Raw genomic sequence first — 12,134 nt, forward strand, 5'->3', positions numbered from 1 at the left:
CTCTCAGTACCATGCCTGCAGAGCTGTGACGGGACACTGCATCCCTGCACCAACAGGGCCCACCCAGCTCCTGCAGATGCAGCATTTACCACCCAAGGCCCCGGAATCAAGCCCGGCCCCGCTGCGTCCCTTGCACAGGAGCTGGAATGGCACGGCTGGCACTGCAGAGTGGCAAACGCTGGGTGTGTGATGGTGCCTGGCATGGCTGCAGCCCTGGGGCTCTTGCATCGTGACGACACTGCCCCCAGCCGCTCCCACTGAAGACCCAGAGAGTTTGGCCATTGGCACTGGTACGAATCTGACGTTTATCCTGCTAGGGCTGTTGGCCCTGGCTTGGCCTGGCCCCAAGCAAACACCCCATTCTGCTCCAGCTTTCTCCCTGTTGTCTCCAGCTCCTGCCAGCCCAGCTTGGCCGACATGCTCCTTGGGATCCCACGGGCTCTCTCCATCGTGACCCCAACACTCTAGGGAGAATCCTCCGCCATGCTCACCCCATGGGATGCTGGGATTATTAACCTTCCTATGGCCCCTTTACTTAGAGGCCGAAGTGCACCTGCCCCCATGGCCTGGCACAGCTGTGGCAGGTGTCTCAGGGTGTGTGTGGGAGGAGCGAGGGGGAGGGGGCCCAAGGCCATTCCCCAATTTCAAGGCCCAGGGAATTGCGGGAACAGACTTTATACACAAATGATAAAGGATTGTGCCTGTGATCTTGCCTTTTGATCAACTGCCATGCTCCACCTTACCCCAGCACCCTCGGCACGCCCCAGCACCCAGCGTGTGTTCCAGCAACCAGGGTCCCACCTTTCTCCCAGAGCTCTGCACGCCTCAGCCCCAATTCCCAGGCCCCCCCTGTGCCCAAAGCAGCGGGGGTTTGCAGTGCGTTTCTGTATCCCCGGCACTCTGCCTGCCCCGATTCCTCCCCCCCCCCCGCCACTCCACAGCCCCTCACGCACCCTGCTCCCCAGCTCCGGCCAGTCCTCACACCCACAGGGAAGCTGCTCACCACCCTCTCCAGCCGGGCTCTGTGCAAACCCCCCTGCACCAGGTACCCTGCCCCTTTGCTGGTGGCTAGCGGCCACACCGTGGGGCAGCTCCAGGCTGTTTGAGCTCAGGTACGGGTGAGGTATTTCAGCACCAACAAAGCCGCCTGCCTGGAGGGGAGGATGGACTCCTCTGGGCCTGTCTGCGGGGTTGCCAGGGAGGCGGCCTGGATGCAGCTGGGGCCCAGGGAGGAAAACTTTGCCATGGCATCGCTAGAGGGAGAGCTCGTCAAGGCAGAGTGTGGGGGGGGGGGTAGCACCAGCTGACCTCGCCAACCCCTCTGGGATGGTGGGTAGAGCGGGGAGGTGGGGGGCCATCAGTGCTAAGGAACACAAAAGGCAAAATGCTAAGAAGATACTGAACAGCCACTCTCCAGGGCAGCGGAAGGCCAGGCGTGGCTGGCGGCCAGTGGGCTCCGACCAGCGACCCCCTTGGGCTCTGGAAATGCACCATCGTGTCAGCCCCACGGCGGGGAGACATGGTAGGCAGTTACATGGCTCCCGTGGTGGCCTACACCGTGGTCTCATATTCCAGCACCTCCTGCGAGGCCCCCATGCTGCGGTACTGCAGGCGTGGGGTAGCCGGAGACGAATACTCCAGCGCTAGGATCGTCTTACGGAGCCGCCTGTCAATAAAATGGGCATCCCAGGCCGGGTACTTCTTCCTGGGCAGATCTATTCGGATGACAGGCCCTTCTGTCCGGGGGGCACGGGCAACAGGGGTCGGGGGGACGCTTGGCCTGACCTGAAAAACAGGCACGCAGCTGTCCCTGTCCCCTGGCACCCCTTCCCTCTCCCCCCCTGTAGTCCGTGGCAGGGAGCGCGGGGGGCTGGTGATAACGTCCTCTGGGGGCCCCACGCAGGCGGCCGGCGCCTTTTTGAAAATGCAGCCTGTGGTCTGGGGGCCGAACACTGGCCCGTTGGGGTGCAAGAGGCAGTAGTAGATGAACATGAAAAAGATGCCCAGGGCGAAGCTAGAGGAGACCACACAGACGATGATTAAGGCGTCGAAGTCTGAGGTGGCCTGGCGGTCGTAGTACATGTACCAGAGCCCGGTGAGGGCCGCGTTCTCCGCCAGCGTGATGGTGTAGTAGATGGCCATGCGGCAGCGGCTCCGGCCCTCCTTCACGTTGAACCAGCAGAAGATGTAGATGATGCCCACCACCATGTTGTAGATGATCTCCTCCCACTTGGACATGCAGAAGTCCGTCTCCCCTTGGATGATCCAGAAGGTCATGATGCACCAATGCGTGACGATGAAGATGCCAAAGTAGAGCTGGAACACGGAGGCAAAGAGGGCGAAGGCAATGGCGCGGGCAGCGATGGTGAACAGATGCCAGAGGATCTGCACCACTGCCCCCTTGTAGGACATGGGCATCTTGTCCTCCCGCGAGTCCCGCAGCACCTTCTGGTAGGAGGCGATCATCCACGCCAGGGACACCAGGGAGGCCGAGGCCGAGAGACCTGTGGGGAGACAGAAGGAGTCAGGGAGTTGGAGGGGGGAGGAAGAGAGGAACAGCGGGAGGGGATGGTAAGAGATGGGAGGAAGAGGGAGGGAAGACAGAAGATGGAACATGGGCATGGCCAGGCTGGATCAGATCCCAGCTCACTCTAGCCCAGTGTCCTGTCTGTGCCAGGGCCCAACCTCACATGCTGCAGGGGAAGGGGTAAGAATCCGCAGGAGCAGATATGGGATAATCTGCCACCACATTAGGTCTCCTCCCGGTCCCTCAGTTAGAGAGACACTGGCTTCAGCTCCAAAGCAGGAGGTTTTATGTCCCTTCCAGAATTTGATCATTAACCATTGACAGCTCTGGTTGTTTGTGTTATCCGTACAAGTGTCCGATCCCTTTTCGACTCTTGCTAAATTCTTGGCCTCAACAACTCCCTGTGGCAGGGAGTTCCACAGTCTCTTCCCCCATGGTGTGAGAAACTCTGTCTCAGTTTTGAATTTGCCACCTTTTAATTTCGTGGCATGTCCCCTGCAGTGACAGGTGATGAGAGGGGGCAGGAAGGCAGATGGAGGGCCAGGGTGGGGCTGGGTAGGTGAGGGGCGTCCCTTACCCTGCAGAGGCTCGATGTTGTTCTGCTGCACCATGATGCTCAGCTGCAGCACCAGCTGGGGGGCGCTCTTCAGGAAGGTCTCCAGCAGCCGCAGCATGCTGATGTCTGCGCTCTCGAACATCATCCTCCAGTAGAAGTGGCGCTGCCTGTGCTCTGACTGCCAGCGGCTCTGGAGGCCGAGGTACAGGGTCCGGAGGTACCTGTGCAGAAGGCAGGGAAGACAGCGGGTGAGACCTGAGCGAGCCCCTGCTCCCCACTCGCTCGACCCCTTCATGTCAGAGACTGGCATGCAGCATTGCTGCCCGGCCCAGCCAGGCAGTCTAGGCAGGCAGCGGCTGGGCAGCGGGATAAGAGCAAGGCAGCAGAATCCTGCATTGTGGGGCCAGGGTAAGGCACTGAAGTTTGGGAGACTCAAGGATCCTTCCAAGCATTTTCAGATTCATCCCGAGCGCGTTCCTCGCTGGCCACAGGGAAGCGGGATGGGGGAGCTGAGTATCCTCCTACCCTTCTCGCTGGGCCAGGAGCCGCGGGACAGGACCAGCGAGTCCACTTGCAGATGCTTTCCTGTGTTCTGCCTGCCTGAGTCTCCCCCTCCTGCTCTGCATGTTAATAGCGGTTACTGGCCGTGGGGCAAGTGCTGAGCTCCTCCCCCTGGGTGCAGAGGGCCCCAAAGGCAGCCAGATTGGCGCCTTGTGGGGTAGGAGGATGCCAGGGGTCCATGCAGGGATCCCCTGTGTTGTGTGCCATGAAACGGAGCCCTGTGCAGACTCCCTGCCGCCTTGTGCAGGAGGCTTTTGTGGCTGCCTAGGGGTGGAGTGGGAGAGGCAGAGGACAAACCCACCCTCACAGGGATCAAGGAGAGACTGGGCACGCTGGGCAGGGACAGGAATTGGGCTTACGCAGCTGCCCCTGAGTGGGATCCTCTCTCAGGCTATGCAGGGCGTCAGTGGGTACAGAGTCTGGTTAGGCTGCACATCCCCCGATTGCTCATGCCACAGAGCCTGGCCTCTTTGGATCCTGAGTCCCAGGATCTTTCCCTGGGCTAGCCCCATACCTTTCACCTCTCCGGTCTATTTCACTGGGATCCCAGCCACTCTCCCCTCCATGAGAGATCCCTGGTCTCTCTCGCTGGGTTGCACACTGACCCGGGGGGTGCAGTTTGACCGCACTGATCTCAGAGGGAGAACGCCGCACCTTGCCTTTCAGAAGCAGATATCTACTTTCCCCCCAACCCGACTGAAGCCTGCGCCTCTTCCCCTGCCATGCTGATCAGACAGGATAAAGGGAACAGCTGCTCTGACTGAGACCTGGGGAGCCGTATGCAGGAAACTCACAGGGTTTTGATGACGGAGCCGTCCCTGGCTCTGGCCTGCCATATGGTAGCCAGTGTGGGGGCAGCGGCGGTGTGTGTGTGTGGATACATGCTTGTGATTTACAAACAGGCCGTCTTTTACTTTGCAAACGGACTCCCTTCCCCCTCCCCAGCAACAAGCCCCGGACTGACCAGCTGCGCTGGGTCTGTGGTGAGCCATTGCCAGAGGTCTAGGAAGAGGCATTTGTGCGGATTCCTTTTACACTGCCCTCTGCTCCAATGAAGCAGGCAGCTCCTATGCAGCCACTGGGCCACAGGAATCCTGTCTACATGCCAATCTGAGGTGTGACTGCGGCATGTGTGTACCCCCAACCTGGCTTTGATCTCGCCATCTCCAAGAACAGCAGCAGCAAAGCGAGCCGGGCCCTCAAGTACACCCCCAAGGCCAGCGTGTGCAGCCCTGCTGTTGGTATCGGAGCTGGCTAGATCAAAGCTAACCTGGGTACGTCTACACGTGCTGCGGTCACACCCCTGACTGCAGTGTAGACCAGGGGTAGCCAACCTGAGCCTGAGAAGGAGCCAGAATTTACCAGTGTACATTACCAAAGAGCCACAGTAACACGTCAGCAGCTCCCCCGCCCCCCCATCTCCCCAACTCCCAGCGCCTCCCACCCACTGGCAGCCCCACCGATCAGCGTCTCCCCCTCCCTCCCCGCACCTCCCGATCAGCTGTTCCGTGGTGTGCAAGAGGCTCTGGTGAGGGCATGGCAGGCTCAGGGGAGGGGGCAGGGCCTGTGGCAGAGCCAGGGGCTGAGCAGGGAGCGCCCCCCGGCACAGTGGAAAGTTGGCGCCTGTAGCTCCAGCCCCGGAGTCGGTGCCTATACAAGGAGCCGCATATTAACTTCTGAAGAGTCGCATGGGGCTCTGGAGCCACAGGTTGGCCACCCCTGGTGTAGACAGAGCCTTAGGGCGAGCAAGGGTCAAGCTGTAAGTTCCCTTCTGTCTTATAGCCATGGCCCCAGGCCTTATGCGGGGTGACTAGTCTGTAGGAATTACCCCAGCCGTGCATGTCAGTGAGCAATGGCTCCAGCAGTGTGAGCTTAGACACAAACAGGAAGCTTACAAGAAGTTGAAACTTGGACAGATGACTAGGAGGGGTATAAAAATATTGCTCGAGCATGCAGGGGTGTCATCAGGAAGGCCAAAACACAACTGGAGTTGCAGCTCGCAAGGGATGTGAAGGGTAACAAGAAGGGTTTCTACAGGTATGTTAGCAACAAGAAGGTGGCCAGGGAAAGTGTAGAACCCTTACTGAATGAGGAGGTAACCTAGTGACAGAGGATGTGGAAAAAGCTAATGTACTCAATGCTTTTTTTGCCTTGGACTTCACAGACAAGGTCAGCTCCCAGACTGCTGCACTGGGCAGCACAGTATGGGGAGGAGGTGAGCAGCCCTCAGTGGTGAAAGAACAGGTTAAGGACTATTTAGAAAAGCTGGACATGCACAAGTCAGTGGGGCTGGATGCAATGCAGCCGAGGGAGTTGGCTGATGTAATTGCAGAGCCATTGACCATGATCTTTGAAAACTCGTGGCGATCGGGGGAGGTCCCCGACACTTGGAAAAAGGCTAATGTAGTGCCCATCTTTAAAAAGGGAAGAAGGAGAATCCAGGGAACTACAGACCAGTCAGCCTCACCTCTGTCCCTGGAAAAATCATGGAGCAGGTTGTGACGAAGTGGGACTGTTCTTAATGTTTCCTCTGAATACTGTAGGGGTGCCTCAGTTTCCTCTATGCATTTCTTAAGTCTCCAGGTGGTGGGATAAAGGCCAGTGTGCATAAATGGCCGACACTCTGTCTCCTGGCAACTAATGGCCAGGGCCCTTCCCCCCTGCAAGGTGATAGCTAAAGGTGTTGGAGAACAAAGGAATCAGGTGACCTCCTGGCCCGGGAAAGGAAAAAGCCCAGAGGAGGAGGGGCTGGAGGGGGAGTCAGTTTGGAACTGGCTGGGGACGAGGAGTGAAGTGCAGACATGGGTGTCTGGCTCGCTGCCCCCCAAAGTGGACCTGGCTGAGGGGTCCTGTTCTCTGTACCTACAAGCTCTGTTTTAGACCGTGTTCCTGTCATCTAATAAACCTCTGTTTTACTGGCTGGCTGAGAGTCACGTCTGACTGCGAAGTGGGGGTGCAGGACCCTCTGGCTTCCCCAGGACCCCGCCTGGGCAGACTCACTATGAGAAGGTTACGGAGGGGCAGAGGATGGTGAATGTTCCAAGGTCAGACCCAGGAAGGTGAAGCCGTGTGAGCTTCTTGCCCTGAAGACAGTCTGCTCCCAGAGAGGAGACTTCACTAGAGTCCTGCCTGGCTTCGTAGGGAGCAGATCCAGAGCATCGCCCGGGGACTCTGTGACACAGGTCCTCAAAGAATCCATTTTGAAGTACTTGGAGGAGAAGGTGGTGATCAGGAACAGTCAACGATATACCTTGACTTTAGCAAAGCTTTTGATACCGTCTCCCACGGTATTCTTGACAGCAAGTTAAAGAAGTATGGATTGGATGAATGGACTATAATGTAGATAGAAAGCTGGCTAGATCGTCGGGCTCAACGGGTAGTGATCAATGGCTCGATGTCTAGTTGGCAGCCGGTATCAAGCGGAGTGCCCCCAGGGTTGGTCCTGGGGCTGGTTTTGTTCAACATCTTCATTAATGATCTGGAGGATGGGATGAATTGCTCCCTCAGCAAGTTCGCGGATGATACTAAGCTGGGGGGAGTGGTAGATACGCTGGAGGGTAGGGATAGAGTCCAGAGTGACCTAGACAAATTAGAGGATTGGGCCAAAAGAAATCTGATGTGGTTCAACAAGGACAAGTGCAGAGTCCTGCACTTAGGAAGGAAGAATCCCATGCACTGCTACAGGCTGGGGAGCGACTGGCTAAGCAGCAGTTCTGCAGAAAAGGACCTGGGGATTACAGTGGACGAGAAGCTGGATATGAGTCAGCAGTGTGCCCTTGTTGCCAAGAAGGCCAACGGCAGGCATATTGGGCTGCATTAGTAGGAGCATTGCCAGCAGATCGAGGGAAGTGATTATTCCCCTCTATTCGGCACTGGTGAGGCCACATCTGGAGTATTACTTCCAGTTTTGGAGCCCCCACTACAGAAAGGATGTGGACAAATTGGAGATTGTCCATCAGAGGGCAACGAAAATGATTAGGGGGCTGGGGCAGATGTCTTACGAGGAGAGGCTGAGGGAACTGGGGTTATTTAGTCTGCAGAAGAGAAGAACGAGGGGGGATTTGATAGCAGCCTTCAACTACCTGAAGGGGGGTTCCAAAGAGGATGGAGCTCGGCTGTTCTCAGTGGTGGCAGATGACAGAACAAGGAGTAATGGTCTCAAGTTGCAGTGGGGGAGATTTAGGTGGGATATTAGGAAACACTTTTTCACTAGGAGGGTGGTGAAGCACTGGAATGGGTTCCCTAGGGAGGTGGTGGAATCTCCTTCCTTAGAGGTTTTTAAGGTCAGGCTTGACAAAGCCCTGGCTGGGATGATTTAGTTGGGAATTGGTCCTGCTTTGAGTAGGAGGTTGGACTAGATGACCTCCTGAGGTCTCTTCCAACCCTAATCTTCTCTGATCCTATGATTCTCTACAGAGTGTCCTGCCTGACCCAGGCCATAAGGTCCCCAGAGATCTGAGGTTCCATACAGCAGTGCCCTGTCATCTCATGGTCTCACCCCTGCTGTTCGTTATCCCACATTCAAGGGTGCCCAAGGAAAACTGACCACAAGTGCCGGGAGCTGCAATGCAGCTTGATTCACAGCCAATCAGTGCCGGAGCTCCTGCCTTACCCAGGTATTCACAGCCAGAGGCTCTCCCCTGCTGCCTGTGGCTCTCACCCAGGCTGGGGACAAACAGCCCCGGTGCTCACAGTCAGTTACATCCTCTGAATTATTCACTAGACATTCAGTTCCTCTCTCGCTCCGGGAAGGAGGAGAACGGTGCCAGGTGGGGAGCTGGACCCCTGGGGAAAGGGCACCCTGGGAGGGCATGGCTGAGCCCCAGTGGTGGAGCAGGGCTGAGGAGCTGGTTGCTGGCCTGTGCTCCACGCTGCTCCGCTACTGAAACCACCTCACGTAGGTGTTGGAAGGCAAGAGACAAACGACTGGGAAAACAGAAAGATTAAGCAAAAGGAAGTTGGACTATAAAGCTCCCTCCCAACCTAGTAAAACTGTCACGCAAACTGATGGCCTTTGCATCAGATCCATAAAATGCTGTCAGTCGACTCCATTAGCTGGTGAGTGCCAGGAGAAAGCCTTATCCCAGCACTTTAAGCCCATACATCAGCTCCAAGGAGGTGGGGCTGGCCCCGCTCTGGCTGCAGGACGACACCAAGGCCTGGCGTCCCCCTGTGGTGCAGCCAGGGATGTGCCAGCTGCCTCAGGCAAGCCTGAGCAAAGTTCATTTTCTCAGCTGCAATAAGTCAATGCTCCTTAGTGACTACCACTGGGAAACGGGCTCCTTGCTGGGGGGCGTGATAAAAGGCTGAGCGGAGACAGGGCCGTATTTAGCCAGCGAACAGACAAATTACATTCCGCTAGCACCTTCAACATCCTACGTCTTTCCAAAGGAGCAAAGCCCCCCAACACGCTGCCCTTGCGCGCACTCAGCTGCAGTTGCCATCTGTTCCAGCCGAGAGTTCCTCCTGGCTCAGTGCTCGCCTCCTCCCCGTTCTTAGTGCAGGAAGTGTTGGCCCAACACATACGGAGCAGATCTCTTGGAAGATTTCAGTGTGTGGAGAAGGGAAGGGAAGGATGGTCCCACCGAGCCCCACGGGACTTGCAGCGGGAGTCTCTGAATAACGCACGATTTCCCCTGAATAATGCAGCTCCAAGCAAGGCCCTGTGGATGTCAAGCAACAGGGGCTGGTGTTCCCAACTGGGCTACCTCCCAGCCTGTGCAAAGCCCCAGTGAGCTTCGAGCAGAGAAAGAAAGGAAGAACGCTGCAGCAGAAATCCTGGGCAGGGGAAGGCTGGCAGAGGATGGGTCTGGAGTCCTTTTCCGTAATAGCTTTTCACACTCAGCCCCAGCTCCTTCTGGCCGCCTTGTCCTAGGAGCCCTCTTTACTCAGGTTGGGGCTACGGGAGGCTGTGGGACCTGAGGGGGTGAACTGCCCAGTGAATGCTCTCAAAAGGATGGGGCACCAGTGCTAGGAAGTTCTGCTCTTGGAAAGATCAACTTTGCAAAGTCAGAAGTCTGCTATGGAGTGACCCAGGCGTCTGCACTGGGGTGTGGGGTTGGCTTTCCGCTTGGATTCTTTTGGAGTCCCTGGCTGTGAGGAAGCGCTCAGATAGCAAAGTTTCTATTTCCATGGCCCTGCTATAATTCCCAGTGAGGGAAGATAATGCTGGGCCAGAACTGAGAAACCAGCGCCTGGGAGCAGAGCTGAAAAAATACCTGATGTGTCAGTTTGGTGGCTGACAGGGGAAAATTGGTTTGTTTCAAGCCAAACTGACTTTTGGGTTTCCTGGAATAAAATACATGCAGGTCAACATGAAATATTTCCAATTACATATGCCCCTAGCCTCTGTTTGCCAGAAGCTGGGAAGGGGCGACAGGGGATGGATCACTTGATAATTCCCTGTTCTGTTCATTCCCTCTGGGGCACCCGGCATTGGCCACTGTTGGAAGACAGGACACTGGGCTAGATGGACCTTTCGTCTGATCCAGTCTGGCTGTTCTTATGTTCAAATGTCAAATCAAACCAGACATTTTCAAAATGGTATATTTCAATTTTTTTCACAGCAAAATGCTTCCAGATTTTTGATATTTTTGTTGTCAGCCAAAGGCATTTGCTGAATTCGCTCTGAATTCATGGACAGTGTTGGGATCCTGAAAAATGCATTTCTCAGCAAATTTCCTATGTGCCAAAAATGTTTCACCCAGCTCTGCTCAGGGGGCACAAAGAGAGGGAGCCCATAACAGGGAGCCTGTGGGAGTGACTCTGGGCCAGTGGGCAAACAGGAGTGAATAAGGCAGGGTCTATTTACCAGCTAGTGCTCAGTGATGTGCTAGGAGTAACTTTAGGGTTAGGGTTGTATCCGGGACAGGCTGAGGGTCATCCAGCGGTGGCAGGTGGCCAGCAGCAGGTTCATCGGGGGGGGGGGGGGGGTCTAGACCGGGGGGAAGGGGGGGGGCCAAGGGGGGGGTGGGGGGGGGGGGGGGGGTATCTAGACCGTGCAGAATGCAGGGATCCAAGCAGTGTCTGTGTCAGGCTGAGGCCAAGCACCGTTCTGCAGGACAGCATCGCCCCAAGGGGGAGAAGGAGAAGCTGCAGCTAGGACAGATGTGCAAGACAAGAGGGAGCAGTGGAGCAATTCCCATCATTGTGCGATAGGCACAGGCGCGTACACACCCTGTGCACACACCCAGAGGGGAATCGTTCCTCTTATTGGGCCAAATTCCAGCCTGGTGCAAACAGGTGCCTCGCCATTGGTTTCAGTGGTGTTTTGCCTGATTACACCAGCCCTGGACTTGGCCCCGTGGTTTCTCAGTCACGGGCTTATGGAGAAACACACTGTTCAGAGTGCGCCAAGAGAAAGGCATCACTGCCAGGTAGTGCTCCCTCAGGCGGCTCTCCCCAGCCCAGACCCACACATTTCACCTCACCCTGCGGCCCGGACAGAGCTCCACCCTGTGTCACCTCCAGCCGGAGCTGCTGCCACACCCTCTCCCGACCCTAGGGGAGGTTAACGGCCCCCTGAAAGCTGCAGGACCCACGGGACCAGCCCTCTTCTAGAGTGCCCCTCAGGCGAGGCCTGGGGTGCCACAGGGACCCCCACTCTTCATGCAGCCCATCAGGCACGCAGCGATCTGCAGAGACTCACTGCTCCCAGAGCACGGCACGGCAGCAGGGCTTTGTGAAGGAGGAGGAAGAGGGGGAAGTGCAAGATGCAGCGAGGGGATGAGAGCATGTAGCAGCTGGCGTCTGGGGGGCCAGGGCAGGGCCGCTGGGACCTGAAATAGAGCTCATTCTCCGACCTCCACCAGGAACTGGGAGCAGGAGCAGGAAGCAAGGGGCAGGTGGAAGATATTTGATCCTGCCCTGGGAATAGCAGCTGCTTTTTGCTCAGGCAAGAGCTCTAAGAGGGGGAGTCATTTTTATACTGAAGCAGTCAAATGAATTTATCCCAGAGGGTGGGAAGATGCGGGAGAGCCGGTGGCACCGGTGCTCAGGTAGGGATGGGTGGGCAGGGGGAAGCTGCCAGCGATCTTGGGTCTTTCGGTGTCTCTCTCGCTGCAGCCCAATAGCCGAGCCTGCCTTGGCAAACAACCTGCACCAAACTGGTTCCAGTGAAACATGCACCACTCGCCGAGCTGGATGCTGCAGGCCGTGATTGACCCAGCCACTGGGCCATCCGCGCGGCTGCTGCTCTGTGCACGGAGGAGGAGGAGCTGGATGGCAGAACCAGAGCAATGGCTCCTTCACCCTCCTGTGGAGACTTTCCTTTGCCTCTTGCACACGCTGGCAATGGAAACCCCCTGGGAAAGAAACCCGGCCCTGAAGGATGCTCTGACTAGCAGGGAGAGAAATTTGCAGGGGGGCTGGGAGAGGCAGATGGACTCGGAGCCTGAAGGTTCCAGAGCAGGTGAAAAGTGACAATTGGTTTGACAGGAGAAGCAGCAGCAACGTGGGGTAACGTGGAGGGGAGCGGGGGCAGGGCGGGGG

At 57.0% G+C, this 12,134-nt stretch overlaps 1 protein-coding gene across 1 annotated transcript in view; it reads right to left on the reverse strand.

Annotated features, from left to right (window-relative positions):
* Window positions 1-1,536: 1,536 nt before the first annotated feature.
* XKR7 (XK related 7) overlaps window positions 1,537-12,134 on the reverse strand; it is a 30,721-nt gene continuing 20,123 nt past the window's right edge. Inside the window, exons 3-4 of the mRNA XM_026652743.1 lie at window positions 3,105-3,304; window positions 1,537-2,504 (exon numbers count right to left, since the gene is read on the reverse strand). Of these exons, the coding sequence (XP_026508528.1) occupies window positions 1,552-2,504; window positions 3,105-3,304 (1,153 nt within the window). The 3' untranslated portion in view covers window positions 1,537-1,551. The remainder of the gene's footprint in view (window positions 2,505-3,104; window positions 3,305-12,134) is intronic.

The sequence above is a fragment of the Terrapene carolina genome, unplaced genomic scaffold (genome assembly GCF_002925995.2).
Source record: "Terrapene carolina triunguis isolate 2854851 unplaced genomic scaffold, T_m_triunguis-2.0 Scaffold130, whole genome shotgun sequence".
NCBI lineage: Eukaryota > Metazoa > Chordata > Testudines > Emydidae > Terrapene > Terrapene triunguis.